General features: G+C 42.7%; 1 protein-coding gene across 1 annotated transcript in view; it reads left to right on the plus strand.

Moving 5' to 3' along the window:
- The window catches only part of LOC125486338 (lectin BRA-3-like), an 81866-nt gene that overhangs the window by 50500 nt on the left and 14381 nt on the right, over positions 1-16985 (plus strand). The window contains exon 3 of the mRNA XM_048613339.1: positions 4392-4504. Coding sequence (XP_048469296.1) covers positions 4392-4504 — 113 coding nt within the window. The remainder of the gene's footprint in view (positions 1-4391; positions 4505-16985) is intronic.

Raw genomic sequence — 16985 nt, forward strand, 5'->3', positions numbered from 1 at the left:
AATGATTTTTGGTCCATCCCCTTCCACCGATACTGACAATATAAATTCAGCTTCAAATTTCAGGACCAACAATACAGATGGACGTGCTTGCCCCAGGGTTTTCATAATTTTTCATCAACATTTCATTAGAGGCTGGCTAAAGGGCTAGAGTGGTTTTCCCAACCAGACCATTTGGTACAGGACGTGAACGATCTCCTTCTGCGGACAGACAAGGATCAAACATTCGACACTGTCATTGGAACCATTAACCCTCCTCATCACCCTAGGATTAAAAGTTAACCCCAAGAAGGCACAAATCATGAGGTCCCAGGCCTTATACTTGGGAACTGTGATAGCTCAGGGGAAACAAAAAAGCATTGAGGCCATTAATCATTTGCTCCTCCCTAGGAATGTGAACTTGTTGATTCATTTCTGGCCGTTGTGCGATACTATCAGAATCACATCGATAGTTTTGCCACTAATGCTGCCTCACTCCCCAGTCGTCTTAAAAACAATGCCCCACGCGAATGGATTGAACAGTACATGAATGTTGTTTCCAAATTAAAATAGATGTTAGCGCAGGCCTCTGTCACTGCAGGTATCAGACCCAGAACTTGCCTTTGCCTTGGAAGTTACAGCTACAGATGCCATACTGATAGCTATACTTCTCCAAGAACAATACAATAAACTCAGACTGATAGCCTATGCCTCTTGGACTCTTTTGCCAGTACAGTAGGGCTTCTATACACGTGAGAAGCACTTGCTAGCTGTGCTTTGGGTGGTACAATGCTTTGCCAATTTTATCAGCCTGACCTCCCGCCCCACAATTCTGATGGAGCACATCCCCGTTCAATTTTTGCTGGACAGCAGGATTAAAGATTCATGGTTAGCCAAAACTGCATAGTGCACCCTAATGTTTGAGGGTGGCGACATTGCAGTCAAAGGTACTAAAGTGCCCACCTGCTTAGCTGGCAATTTGAGCTACTGACGAGAATCCCATGAGTGTCCAGTAATAGCAACAAATTTCCCCAAGGGACGATTTCTGCCACATTAAAACAGGGGAAGACTTAAGGGAACATGGGGAGCAAAAGAGACCCCAGCCTCCACCATAAGAATATTTGTGGACAGATCCTCCATGGTGGAGGACGGACACCAAAAGACAGGATGTGGTACATATAACCCATAATAGAGTTAGCTGAAGCTTGAGAATAAAATGAGCACTCAGGCTGTTGAGCTAGCAGTTGTAGCCTACATGATCAGCCAGCTTAGAAAATTTTGGTCACCAGAGACATAGACTCAGATGGCATTTATGTCTCCAATAGTTTAACTGACTTCCTGCCACTCTGGGAAGCTAGTGTATTCATCTCGGCAGACGGGAAACTATTACTATCTGCATCCCTGCTCAAATTTATTTTCCAAACTTCCCGAGACTGTGAATATGGATCATTAAGGTTAGAGCCCACCACTGAACCTCCCAAACTGGGTGCATGAAGGCAGACGAATTGGCTAAGCAGCGTGCCCACGAAGAAGAACCATGTCAACCCCCATTCTAAGGAGGTCACTGTGAGCCAAAGCAAATTTGAAGCTCAGAGTAGTGATGCCAAGTTAAAATAAGTACAGGATGGAACAATCTTATTGCGTGGTATGAATTTACTCTGTTGGGTGTTGTTAATCACCAAAGAGGCTTGAGGGCAATTTAGCCAATGCCTGAGGATATACACCTTATACCTTTCTGGCATGGCAGCAGTGAAGAATGTTGGCATGACCCCATTGGATGCTTTGAACCTCATTCATGACCCCATTGGTCAAAGGCCACCAGAACATTTGGAAGGGTCCGGGACAAGGGGGATAAAAACAAACGCCTGGAAGCCACCTGCCCAGTAAAGATTTGTAGAAGGACTCATGGTGAAAGACCGTCTGGCAACCCAAGAAGACCCAGGAGAAGATCCAACTTGACCTGCAAGACCCACCTTCGTGGAAGAGAGCCAGCAACAAGATTGTTTTTGGACCAGTGATCAGTTATCAATGACAAAGGCCTTCTGCTTGCCACCAATCGTGTGGTTAGCTGTCAGGTAATTCAACAGTTTGAGTTTGAGAACAAGATACAGAGAAGCCATCAGACAGAATATCTCTTTCCTTTCTGTACCATCAGCCACTTCAATGCTGAAGAAAACTGATTTATCTTTCTTTTAGCAGTTGCGGTAAGCTGTGACATTTAATTGAAATGTCATAGATCTTTTTATAAGTGAACAAGCCAACCTATACTTCTTGTAAGCCAGAGGAAGCATCTGGAGAAGGACAACTGAGAAGCAGTGTTTAATAACCATCTCAACAATTCTTGTGAACAGGAACCACTGGACTGTTTTTCCAAATTACTCTCCCATCCATAACCCCCTCTTTTTCTATCTTTCTGAGTATATATGCGTGTGTGTGTGTAAGGGGGAGTTTATAAGAGGATTAAAATTTTAATTAGTAGCATTATATGCTGATGATACATAACTGTTTACTGTAGCTAGACTTTAATTAGCTGTAAAATACAGTAATATTTATTAGGTCAATCTGGGTCTAGAAGATGGGTAAATTGCGGAATTTTTGCATTTTTTAAAAACATCTTTAACTTTTGTAATGACTCTGGGAATAGCGGGCTTGATTTCTACTCAATTGGTCATGACACCTTCATATTTATGTTGATATAAGGTGTATTTGGTCTGTCACAAAGTAGAATTAGAAGAACACCACAATATCCTGAATAATCATGATTGTTTAATTGAACTTAAAGCCACGACACTTAAAGAAACCATTTAAAGTTGTACACCACAGTATTTGAACTGACACAGAACAATATAAATTAGCAACAAAAGTTTTGTTTTTAAAAATAACTGGTACACGCATCTCCACAAAACCCAACACTATAAACACATTTCTGCAGACTAGTGAAGCCACAGCGAAATTGTTGCATGTTCATCTCTAACACAGATACTGTACATCAAGTTAATCCCTGTATGTCAGACATTTTGAGAACCTATCAGCAACAAATATGAGAGAGAACCAGCCTCTATTGAAGAGCATCTCATTGCACATTCTGTCTGAAACCAATCGCTTTTCTCTGATATTTGCCCCATGATTAAATTTTCCTGCGTAGTTGGGAGACTTTCAAGGATGAATTTGCCTACAGCTCCTGTGTACTTCGAGCATTGGTCTGTACAATGCTCACACATTGATTAGTTAGAAAGGTAGTTCAATTGCTTTTCTTGTCCTTAGAACAGCAGGAACTGATTCTTGATAGAAATAATCCAGGCCACTGAAGCTGGAGGACTCTGTCTCGCAATCCTCTCACTCCACCTCACCCCTACAATTTATCTTCGTTAAAAGCTTCTCATCAAAGGTAGGAGCCCTTAATCCAGTGAACTGCCTTAACTGCCTTAAGATACCTGTAGCGCACCTAACAAATTGGCAGAGAGACCCCTGACGTTTTAGGGTCTCTTTGCCATCATAACAGAATAGCAAACACTGGCCAGACATCCAAAAATTGAAACGATCTAATAAAGCCTTGTTTTTGTATGCCTACTTAACTGCTTCTGTTCAAGAAACGTAGGGTGGCACAGTGGCATAGTGGCATAGTGGTTAGCACTGCTGCCTCACAGCACCAGGGATCTGGGTTTGATTCCACCCTCAGGCGACTGTCTGTGTGGAGTATGCACATTTTCCCCTTGCCTGCATGGGTTTCCTCCAGGTGATCTGGTTTCCTCCCACAATCCAAAGATGTGCAGGTTAGGTGGATTGACCATGCTAAATTGCCCAATGTCCAGGGATGTGTGGGTTAGCCATGGGAAATGCAAGGTGATAGGGTAGGGAAGGGATTGGGAAATGCAGGGTTACAGTGATAGGGTAGGGGTGTGTCTGATGGGATGTTGTTCGGACTGTTAGTGTGAACTCAATGGGCCAAATAGCCTGTTTCCACACTGTAGGGATTCAGTGATTCTATAAATTGTCTGTAGTGACCAGGGCTGTGCAAGCCAAGTGGATTAGCCGTGGTAAATGCAAGGTTACAGGGATAGGGTAAGGGACTGGGTCTGGGTGAAATGCTCTTTGGAGGATTGGTGCAGACTTGATGGGCTGAACGACCTCTTTCTATGATTCTAATATTATAGAGATTTCCTGCAGCTCAATGATCAAGTTGAATCTAAATTTAAAGGTGTCTATGGGGTATACTGTTCAAAGCCATAAAGCCTCTATACATAAAAGAGGCCGAATATTGCATATAATGTCCAACCAAAGTTTACAGACATGCATAGCAAGTAGTTTCCCAAAGCCAATCAGGTTGATTAAGTTCGTATGGTGTGTACCCAGTTTAGGCCTCTATAAGGCAGTTCATCTGACTTATAATGGTAAAAGTATTTGTTTTGTTACAGGATTGGCTTACAACTCAAGTCACTGGAGTCTTTTGGACTGGACTCAATGATCGGGCAAATGAAGCTGTTTTCCAGTGGACAACAAATAGTTCTCTGGATGCAAATCTAGAGCCGTAAGTTTGTTCCCGTTATTTTGTTAACATTTTTCTGATTATTTTTATTTCTCTGTTTGAATATGAATTAAATGATAGAAGGAAACTGGCTGCTCAATTAGTGAGATGGCTAGCATACTGTTCAACATTAAGCCAACAACACAGTTTTGGTTAAAGAAAAACAAAGAGCTGCGGATGCTGGAAATCAGAAACAAACACAGAAATTGCTGGGAAAACTCAGCATGTCTAGCAGTATCTGGGGAGAGAAAACAGAGTTAACGTTTGGTCCACTGACCCTTCTTCAGAACTGATTTTAGCTAGGAAACGTTTGGTATATATGCTGAAGATGGGGTGGGGGTAAAGAAGTGAATGATAGGTGGAAATGGAGCCCAGACAAAGGAATGGGTAAAGGTCAGCCTAGGAGAATGAATAACTGCTAAAGGGAATCATAGCTGACTTTGGGCTGTTTGTGGTAGCAGCCCTTGTAATAGCAAGTCTGGTGTTTCGGTTTCAGGTGAGGACATGGGAGCAGATGCTATGGCCCTAAAATTATTGAACTCGATATTGACCTAAAGGCTGCAGGGTCCCCAAGCAGAAAATGAAGTGCTGTTCTTCAAGCTTGTGCTGAGCTTCACTGGAGCACTGCAGCAAACCTGAGAGAGATGATGGCCAGGGAACTTGGTGGTGGCAGGCAACAACATACTCAGGGGCGGTCCTGTTAGTGGATTTTGGGAAGTAAGTAGAAGTGGGCTGTGCGGGGTTAGGAGTACTATAAGCTTGGACGCAGTGGGGAGAGATCACCAGGTAAAATGAGTTTAGTGACCATTGTGGACACAATAGCTTGGTATTCAAGGGTGGGGTCATGGTCCAGGGGGAGATAGAAGGAGGTGCCCAAGAGCTGGTGCTCAGCCTCCTTCAATATAGAGATCAGTACACCAGACATCAGAACCACCTTTGCCAGCAGATTTGATTATAACGTCAGGGTTAGATCTGAGAGCATGGAGGGCAGTCATTTCAGAGGGAGATAGCATCAGATGGGTAAGAGAGTGTGTGGCAGAGAAATTGAGGCAACCAATGTCACCTGTACAGTTCTCGATGAACAGGTTGAGTGCAGTTAAAGGGCCAGAGGGAAGTGTCCAGGTGGAGGGAGGGTGTTGGAGGTGGGTGAAGGCATGTGTAGGACATGGAGGGACTTCTTGTCCAAAGAAATAGGCACAGAGGCAGAAGCGATGGAAGAAAAGTTCAATGCCATGTCGTGTCTGAAATTCTTGCAGTGGTTATGCAGGGGGAGCAAAACTAAGATGTTTGCTGAGTACAGAACGTGTCAACCTTAGCAAGGGAAGGTCAGAAGGTAACTACATTAGAGGGGGTGGGGTTAGGAAAGGGAATGAAGACAGAAAGATGGGGAGGGGAGGAAGATTCCAGAGGGGCATGGGTATCTCTGAATTGTTGCATGTTTTGTCCTGTAATACCTGAAAGGAAAGAAAAACTTTGTTGTTAGAATGTTGAATGAGCTCTTAGCCAGCATATGGCAGTGCTGATGGAGAAAGAAGTCAGCATGCACATGGTGACGCATGACACTACATGCGGATCTCAGGATGCAACAAGAACAGATGTCTGAGGAGCATTGTACAACACAGAGATACCTGTGATCCTGGGTGGATTCAAAACATGAAGATTGAAACTTCAGTTAGAATCCACATGGAGTGAGTCTGCGTTGGAGGCCATCACTGAGGAAAGTGATGTGGTTATGGAAAGCAAGTTTTGGCAAATACTGGGGCCGCACGGTGGCTCAGTGGTTAGCACTGCTGCCTCACAGCGCCAGGGACCCGGGTTCAATTCCACCCTTGGGCAACCGTCTGTGTAGAGTTTGCATATTCTCCCCGTGTCTGCGTGAGTTTCCTCTGGGTGCTCTGGTTTCCTCCCACAGTCTAAAGACGTGCAGGTTAGGTGGATTGACCCGTAGTGTTCAGGGACATGTAGCTTAGGTGGGTTAGAGGGGGATGGGTCTGGGTGGGATGCTCTAAGGGTCGGCGTGGACTTGTTGGGCCAAAGGGCCTGTTTCCACACTGTAGGGATGCTGTGATCTATGAAATACCTTGTCAAACACCAGAAGTGACAGAACTGTCGTTAACAGTTAACCAGCAAAAAGATTAGAATGGAAATTCTGTTGGAGAGAGAGACAGAAATTCATCTGGGTGGGTGTACCAGGAAGAGATGTGGTAGTGAGTTAACATTAAATGAAAAAAAGACAAAGAACTGCAAATACTGGACATCAGAAATGAAAACAGAAATTGCTGGAAAACTCAGCAGGTCTGGCAGCATCTGTGGAGAGAAAGCAGAGTTAACTTTTTGGGTCCATTCATCAGAACTGATTTTAGTTAGGAAAAGACACAGTTTTGATTCCTGTGCCAGCTGAGATTGACTTGGCACTTACCTTCTGAGAATGGAAAGCAATGAAAACCCACTAGTGAGAAAAATGAAACACCAAAGAAAATGCTCAGGGTGAAGAATTGGCAATGAGACAAGGACCCATCTTCAGACACAGCTCATTGGAATAAACAAAAGATCAATTTTACAACATAGAGTGATGCAATTCAGCCCATTGTGTCTGCAGTTTTGGCTAGTCTTCCTTCAGATATCCTTGGTAATCTTGAAATAATCCAAAATTCTGGCCCCACTACCATAACTTGTCCCATTCATCAGTCATCACAGTGTTCACTGACTTACGCTGGCTCCCCATCTGTGAATGCCATGATTTTAAAATGCTCATCTTTATTTTTAAATTCCTCAATGGCCTTGTCTCTTCCATATTTCTTATGACATAGAACCTACCAAGATTTCTGCATTTCTCCATTTCTAGCTCCTTGTGCTTCCTTAATTTAGATCTTTCTATCATTGGCAATCAAGCCTTCAGCTTACCGGTTTAAACTCTCCTTACATTTCCCCATCAAATTTTAGCCAATAACAGCCTTTGGATGTTTTCAACTATGTTCAAATCACCTATAAGCACATGTCAGTTGATTTTTGTTTCCTTAAGTGCCGGAGTCTTAATGGATAACATTATAGGATCTTAAAGGAAGAAGCTATTGAGACAGTTTATGCATTGGTTTTAATTTTCCAAAACCTCTTAGATCCCCAAGTATACTGTACGATAACAAATGTAGCTCTTTAATTCAAAAGGGACAGCTGCAGAAAGCAGGAAACAGTAATAAACTTAGCATTTGTCACAAGGACAATGTTAGAACATGTTATTAAATAAGTTATAACAGGGCACTTAGGTAAGTTCAAAGTAATCAGGCAGAGTCAATATGGTTTTGTGAAAGGATGTTCATGGGCAGGATTTTCTGATGGTCAGACAGCTGTTTTTCTCGTGTGGATGGAAATTACAAGTGGAACCCTGCAGAATCCTCATGGTAGCAGACTCCAAAAGAATTGCCTGGGAAATTGAAAATTCCATTGTACAATTCCTTTTGCTTGGAATCCTCTGAAAATATCCATTTAAATCACAAAATGAAGAGGGTTCTGATGAAATTAATAGAATAATTAGTCAGAAAAAGTTAAACTATTAATTACAGTCAAACTCCTAAGTAATCATTCAACTGACCCCATACCTCATACACCACCAACTACACCTTCCCCAGACCATTTACATTCCATAGAACCTAATCTGACACTTCACTCTATCCACCCAGGACCCAACATCACTGCACCACTCTGGATTCAAAAACCCCGTCATCTGCTCCAGACTCATACCTTCACCCTGGTTTCAGCCCCCAGTTTCCCCATTCTGCAGCTTTTCACTTGTCCTTGCCTCAGCTTGGCATATGCACTCCCCCCAACAAAACCCACTAGGACCCAATCGGTCTCTCTACAACCCCACTTTCAGGACCTGGCTTCCCCTTCCCTGGGACACACCACCACTCTGAACCCACCACTCACCTTTCCCCAAACCAGAACCACTGCCATTCTCTTCCCAGTCTAAATTTGATGTGCATCCACTTTCCCCACTCTTCCCACACTTCAGTCACAATCTGGAATTGATTACCTTTCCTCACGCAAGCACCAGCAGCACCGCCCCTCCCCCCCAACCTTTTCTCCCCACATATCTTCAATACTCCCCACATCTGCACTCTGGACCCATCACACCTACTTACCTGATGAGCCTTTCTTTCCACTCTATCCTCATACTTGCCCTTAAGTACTTGCACTTGACAGCAGTTGTCAAAGTGGTTCTGTGAGATTTTGGATCTTCAAATTTCAGAATCCAGCAGCTAACTGCTGTGAAAAGGGGCATAGTTTTTTCTTCCCCCGATAGTTCTGCACTGTGTGAGAACTGTCAGAATGGAAATACAGTTCCATATTTCTGAAGAAGCCTCAATCGGAATCTCCTGTCAGAAATGTGGTGGTTGTCTTGTTGCTTAAAAAAAGGGGTGAGGTGACAATCTGCATGAGATTGCCATTCCTCAGAAAATCCAGAAACATGTTTAGCAGAAACCCTCATAATGTTTAAGAAGTACTTATACGTGCAGTTGTGATATCAAGGCATGCAAGGCTATGGGCCAAGTGCTGGAAAGTAGGATAGGTTGCTTTTGACTGGTGTGGATGCAATGGGCCTTTCCTGTGCTGTAGATGTCTATGACTTAATGACTTTAGGTCACATACGCTGTGGATAAAGGGGAAACCAGAGATGTACATTATTATGATTATTGTAGACACTAAAAGTTTAAGGTGTAGAGATCGTTTATTGGCATAAATAAAAGACTAGCAAACCAACAGGAAGTGGAGAATAGGTATAAATGGATTTCTATGAGGTTGCCAGCATATAAAAAATAGTGTGCCGCAGAGAATGGTGCTGGGACCTCAAGCTTTTTACAATGCATGTAAATAACTTGGATGAAGGGACAGAAGGTATAGTTGCCAAAGTTGCTGATAGCACAATGATAGGAAAGTAAGTAGTGAAAACATAAGGAGGCTACAAAAAGATATAGACAACAAGGTGCAGGGCTGGATGAACACAGCAGGCCAAGCAGCATCATAAGCCCACTGCGAAGCCTCTTCTAAGGAAAGCCTCTCTGCTCCTATGATGCTGCTTGGCCTGCTGTGTTCATCTAGCCCTGCACGTTGTTGTCTCGGATTCTCCAGCATCTGCAGTTCCTACTATCTCTGATTCAATTTTAAGCCCACTGCGAAGCCTCTTCTAAGGAAGCCTCTCTGCTCCTATGATGCTGCTTGGCCTGCTGTGTTCATCCAGCCCTGCACCTTGTTGTCTCGGATTCTCCAGCATCTGCAGTTCCTACTATCTCTGATACAAAAAGATATAACTAGGTTAAGTGAGTAGGCAAGATTTATTGAGGGGGGAATTGAATATGAAATTATGGAGCTAATACAAGACACTCGTGAGACTGCATTTGGAGTTTGTATACAGTATTGGTCACCTTATTGGAAAAAGATGGAAATATGTTAGAAGCAATTCAGAGATGGTTTTCCAGACTACTACCTGAAAAGCACAGATTGGCGTGTGGGAAAAAGTTGTGCAGGCTAGGCTTGTACCTGCTGGATTTAGAAAAGTAAGAGGTGCCTTCATTGAAGTTAATGAGATCCTGAGTTATTTTAACAAGGTAGATGTGGAGATGATGGAAAAATCTGGAACTAAAGTCACTGTTTAAACATAAGGGGTCTCTCATTTAAAACAGACGAGGTGATTTTTTTTCTTACAGCCATGCATTTTTGAAATTCTCTTCCTGAAAAGGTGATGCAGCAGATTTAAAGGCAGAAGTAGATAGGTTGTGGCAGCAACGTGGTGCAGGGTTATCAGGAGTGAGCAGAAACGTGAATTTGAGGTTACAATCAAATCAGCTATGATCTTATTGAATGGCAGAAGAAGCTCAAGAGGCCAAATGGCCTATTTCTGCTCCTCACTCAAAGTTTATACATTTCTTTATGCCCTCTCAATAACACAACAACACATCATAATATGCCCTCCCACCAGTAATGTCAACAATTTTGGAAACATTACACTTTGCCTGCTCCTCCAAATCATTAATATAGATAGTGAATAATTGTGGCTCTCGGACTGATCCTTGTGGAACTCCACTAGTTACATTTTTCCAATGTGAAAAAGACCCATTAATCCTTCTGTGTGTTTTGTGTATATTAAGCAATCCTCAATCCATGCTAATACATTACCCACAATGCCATGAGCTCCTACCTTTTATGTGGTACCTTATTGAATGCCTTCTGAAAATCCAAAGTCACTACATATACCAGTTCTCCTTTAGCAAATCTGCTTATTATATCATCAAAGAATTCAACAAATATATCAAACAAGATTTCCCTTTCAATACGTTACGGTCACTCTGATTGTCTTAAGCATGTCTAAATTCCCTGCTATTCTTACCTTAATCGTGGACCCCAGCATTTACCCAATGACTTATTTTAGGCTAACTGGCCTATAGTTTCCTACTTTAAAGTTTTTTGAGAAGACTAGTAGCTCGGGTTGTGGATGAGGTTATAGACTTGCTTGCTGAGCCGGTGTGCTTGGTTGCGGACGTTTTGTCACCCTGCTAGGTAACATTGTCAATGCGCCTCCGGTGAAATGTTGGTGTTCTGTCCCGCTCGTTATTTACATGCCTCGGTTTGCTGGGGTGGTTGGCATTACTTCCAGTTCTGTTTTTCAGTGGTTTGTATATTGGGTCAAGTTCAATGTGTTTGTTGATGGAGTTCCAGTTGGAATGCCATGCCTCCAGGAAATCCCTGGCATGTCTCTGTTTTGCTTGTGCTATTATGGATGTGTTGTCCCAGTTGAATTAGTGTCCTTCTTGGTCCGTGTGCATTGAGACCAGTGAGAACTGGTCGTGTCTCTTGGTGGCTAGTTGGTGTTTGTGTATCCTTATCGTCAGTTTTCTTCCAGTTTGGTCTATGTAATGTCTTTCACAGTTCTTGCATTTTTTTTTTCTATATTACGATAGTTTTATTGGTTGTGGGTATGGGATCCTTTATGTTCGTCAGTAGGGTGGTTGTTGGTTTGTGGGCTACCCTGATTCATAGGGGTCTGAGTAGTCTTGAGGTTATCTCTGATATATCTCTGATGTATGGTAGGGTGACTAGTGTGTCTGGCCGTGTTGTTTCTCCTTGTTGTCCAGAATTGCGCATACAACAATATACACACCACTGAAAAAAAGAAGTGGAAGTAATGCCAACCACCCCAGTAAATCGAGGTATATAAATAACAAGTGGGACAGAACACCAACACTTCACCGGAGGTGTTACCTATGTTACCTAGCAGGGTGACAAAACGTCTGCAACCAAACACACCGGATCGATGAGCAAGTCCACAACCACAGTTTCCTACTTTCCGTATTCCTCCCTTCTTGAACAGGGTGTCACATTACAGTTTTCCAATCTGTTGAAACCGTTGGGAATCCAGTGCATTCTGATTTTTGACCAATGCCTCCACTATCTCTACAGCCATTTCCTTTAAAACTCTTTGATGCAGGCCATCAGGACCTGGAAATATGTCCGTCTTTAGTCCCATTAGTTGTCGAATATTTGTCCCTTGTGATACAGACTGCTACAAGATCTTTGCTGCCATTAATACTTCCTTATCTGTTGTTTATGGTGTCATCGACCATGAAGACTGATGCAAAATATTGGTTTAACTTATCTGCCATTTCCTTGTCCCCATTAACAATTTCACAATTGCATCATCCAAAGATTCTCACATGAAGTTTTGGTTCGGGCATGTTCCTTTCAGGAGGAGCCTGTACGAGGAAAGATTTAAAATTGAGTGTGTGGGTTCCCTTGCCTAGTTTTGGTTTGGGAGCGTTCCTTTCAGGAGGAGTTGGAAGCCACCCATTCCTGGGAAGCATCCTGCTGATGTCACAGGGGGAAAAGTGAGCATGATTTCTGATCGGTCAATGCAAGTTTGTGTTAACCCGTTCATTCTCTTGATGCTACAAGTGAAGCATTACAGATAGAAGTTGTAGAAGCATGGTCAAACCCGAGGGACTGGAAGATAGATGGGTGACCACTAGACGGGGCAGGCAGTCAGTGCAGAAGTCCCGTGCTGCTGTCCTCCAGTCAAAAAAGTATTCTGTTTTGAATACTGATGAAGGGGAACAGCATGACGTGTGACAACGAGCAGCCAAAGAAGTGGCACCACTGCTGCCCCTGCTGTACAGAGGCCCGGGACAAAGTATAGTAGAGCAATAGTAATTGGAGATTCGATAATCAGGGGCATAGATAGGCACTTCTGTGTCTGCGAGAAATAGTATGTTGCCTCCCTGGTGCTAGGGTCATGGATATCTCTGAGCAGGTACAGGGTATCCTGAAACAGGAGGGTAAACAGACAGCAGTCATTGTCCGTATTAGCACAAATGACATTGGTAGGAAGAGTGGCAAGGTCCTGCAACTGACAAATCAGGGAATTAGATAGTAAACTAAAAGCAGGACCTCTAGAGTAGAAATCTCAGGATTACTCCCCCTGCTCCATGACTCTGAGGCTAGGAACAGAGACAGAGTACAGTTGGCTAAAGAGCTAGTGTAGGAGGGAGTGCCCCAGATATATGGATCATTGGGTTGTCTTCCAAGGAAGGTGAAACCTGTACAAGAAGGATGGGTTGTACCAAAAGCTTCCTTTTTTTGACTAAGCTGATGACTTGCCCTGTCATGCAAAGTTCCCACATTCTACCCTTCCTGTCCTTCATTTGCACAGGAACATGCCTATCCTGCACTCTAATCAACTGGTCCTTAAAAGACTCTCACATGTCAGGTGTGGGCTTGGATGCTTCCTTTGAAGAAAAAGGTGTTGTCTTCCCTTTGGATAAAAATCCTTCATATCTCTCATCCACCTTATGTATTTATGCACCCACAGCAATGTTTACCTGTTGTCTCTCAGTTACCATTAAAGCTGCAATCTGATACTTCTCAGACTCATTCTTGCTTAACTGTAAATCCAAAAAGTCACATGGGTTTTCCTCGCAACTTCCAGCATTCTCAGTCCACAGTTCTGAAAAGCAGAAAAATAAAAATGCACTCATATTTTCATATCTTTTACATCCTCTGATTTCTCATCTACACGCAGCCCACCGGTGAAGTCATTTGAAAGCAGTGTCAATTTCCACACATGTGCTTCTAGTGTTCAGCTCTACTACACCACCAACTCTGTCAATCCTTCTACCAGTTCTAAATTGTCAGATTGCTTGACATTGATTAATTAGGAAAAGTTTCCTCTAACTAAATGTTAGGAAGACTAGAGGTGTCATTTTCAGAACTTGCCACAACTCTGTTCTCTAGTCATCAACTCTGTCAGTCACAATTTTTTAATTCATTCATTGCCTTGGGCAATGCTGGCTAGGCTAACATTTATTGCCCATCTCTAATTACCCTGGAAAAGGTGGAAGTAAGGTGCCTTCTTGAGGTTTGGAGTCACTCAGTGCTGTTAAGAAAAGAGTTCCAGGATTTTGACCCATTCACAGTGGATGAATAGCAGTAAAGGTCCAAGACTTGTGGACAGATAATTGGGGAGATAGGAGGTGAGTTACATGCCACAGAATTTCCAGCCTCTGAGCTGCTCTTGTAGCCACAGTTTTTATATGGCTTTTATAAGTCCAGTTCAATTGATATTGATAACAAAGATTAAGTGAACGTCATTGAATGTCAAGGCACAATGATTATATTCCCTGTTGTTGGTCACTGCTTGGCACTTATGTAGTAAAAATGTAACTTGCTGCTTATCACCCCAAGCGGGAACATTGTCCAGGCCTTAGTCCATATGGGCACAGGCTGCTTCAGTATCTGAGGATGCATGAATGGTACTGAACATTGTCGATCATCAGTAAACCACCTGTAGTCTTATGATGAAGGGAAGGTTATGAAGAAGCTGAACTGTTGGGCCTAGGACCCTGAGGAACCTCTAAAGTGATCCTTAGGGTTAAGATAATTTACCTCCAAAAGTCATAACAGCCCTTCTCTGTGGGAAGTATGACTACAGTTTTCCTCCTGATACCATTGACTGCAATTTTGCCCAGGGTCCTTGATGCTATACTCAGTTAAATTCTGCCTTCATGTCAAAGACAACTACTCTCATTTAACCCTTAGAGTTCAACTCTTTTGTCTATGTCAATGTACTGACTGAAGTATTTGTACATTGGATGGGATTTATTTCCCATTCCTTATTGTCCCAGAGGAAGCCACATTGTTATGAATCTGGAATCACATGTAGGTTAGACCAGGTAAAGGTCACAGATTTCCTTCCCTGAAGTGAACCAATGGGATTTTACAACAATTGCAGTGGTTTCCAATAGACAGTTTTTAAATTCTGTATTTTTATTGAATTTAAATTTCATAATCTACCATTGACCCAGCTAATGTGGGGGATAAGCAAGCACAATGGCAGAATGTCTGTTGTGGGAACAGTAGACCCTTCTCTTACTGAACACATGTCACTCACCCCAAAATGGTATCTCATCCTTAGGGCTCTGCTGGAGAGCACAGAGTAGAAACATAGGAACAGAATTAGATCATTTAGCCCCTCGAGTTTATTCTTGCTTTCAATAAAATCATAGCTGAATGCCACCTAACTCCATAGGCCTGGATTTGTTTATAATAATTTAACGCATCATCACCAGCGACCTCATCCTTTTCAAGGTGATGAACATGCACCAAACCCTTCGTGGATATGATAGTTTTCAGTTGATGCACCTTTCAAAATGGCTGAAAAGACCAATCTATGAATGGTCAATTCAAGAGAGAGAAAAAGAGAAAGAAAACAGGAAATTATAGGTCACTTAGCTTTACCTCTTTCATTTGAAAAATGCAAGAATCCATCATTAAGAAAGTAGCAGCAGGACATTCAAAGAAAATGTGATTAAGCAGATTTTTTTGAAAGAAAAATCATGTTTGACACATTTACTTTAGTTTTTTGAGGACATAATAAACAGGGTAGATAAAGGAAAACCAGTGTAACTTAAGTATTTATATTTTCATTCAGCATTTGGTAAGGTACTACGTAAAAGCTTATTATATAAGATTACTGCTCATGGTGTTGAATGTAATACAAGGCATGGACAGACAAAAAACAAAGAACAACACAGTACAGGAACAGGCCCTTTGGCCCTTCAAGCCTGCGCTGACACATTTTGCCCTTCCACACTAAAACTGTCTTCACTTACAGGATCCATATCCCTCCATTCCCTTCCTATTCATGTATTCATCCAGGTGCTTCCTAAATGCTGCTATCATGTCTGCTTTCACCTCATTCTCTGGCAGCATGTTCCAGGCGCTCACCACCCTTTGTGTGGAAAAGCTTGCCTCGCAGGTCTCTTTTAAACTTCTCCCCCAAACCTTGAAGTTGTGTCCCCTGGTAATTGATCCCTCTACCATGAGAAGAAGCCTCATACTTACCACTATCCATGCCATTCACAATCTTATAAGTTTCTATCAGGTCGCCCCCTCAACTTCCTGTGTTCCAGTGAAAACAAGCCCAGTCTAACAAACATTTCTTCATAGCTAAAGTACCCTATTCCAGGCAACAATGTGGTAAACTTTTTCTGTACCCTTTCCAAAGCATCCTCATCCTTCTGGTAGTGTGGTGACCAGGACTGTATGCAATATTCCAAGTGTGTTCCTAAATAAAGTTCTATAAAGCTGCAGCAAAACTTGTCCATCCTTATACTCAATGCCCTTTCCAATGAAGGCAAGCATGCCATAAGCCTTTTTTACTACCTTATCTACTTGCAGTATCACCTTCAGTGACCTGTGGACCTGCACAGCCAGATCCTTCTGCATATAAATATTCCTAAGGGTTCAGCCATTCACTGTATAATTTCCACCTGTTCTGACCTTCCAAAATTTATCACCTCACATTTGTCCGGATTAAACTCCATCTGCCATTTTTCTGCCCATGCCTCGAACCGATCTATATCCTGCTGTATCCTCTGACAATCGCCCTCACTATCTACAACTCCACCAATCTTCTTTTCGTCCACAAACTTACTAATTAGACCAGCCATGTTTTCCTCCAAATCACTTATGTAGGTCTCGAACAGCAGGGGTCCCAGCACTGATCCATGTGGAACACCACTAGCCACAATCTTCCATTCAGAAAAGCATCCTTCCACTGCTACCCTTTGTCTCCTATGACTAAGCCAGTTCTGTATCTATCTTGCCAGCTCACCCCTGGTACCATGTGACTTTACCCTTTGTACTAGTCTGCCATGAGGGACCTTGTCAAAGGCTTTACTGAAGTCCATGAGGACAACATCAACCACTCTTCCTTCATCAATCATCTTCGTCACGTCTTCAAAATACTTGATCAAATCAGTGAGGCATGACCTCCCCCCACACAAAACCATGCTGTCTATCACAAATAAGTCCATTTGCTTCCAAATGCATTCTTGTCCCTGAGAATCTTTTCTAATAATTGCCCAACCACCAGCTTTAGGCTCACAGGCCTGTAATTTCCAGGATTATCCCTGCTCCCCTTCTTAAACAATGGGAC

Source organism: Rhincodon typus, chromosome 28 (assembly GCF_021869965.1).
Source record: "Rhincodon typus isolate 14 chromosome 28, sRhiTyp1.1, whole genome shotgun sequence".
Classification (NCBI taxonomy): Eukaryota; Metazoa; Chordata; class Chondrichthyes; order Orectolobiformes; family Rhincodontidae; genus Rhincodon; species Rhincodon typus.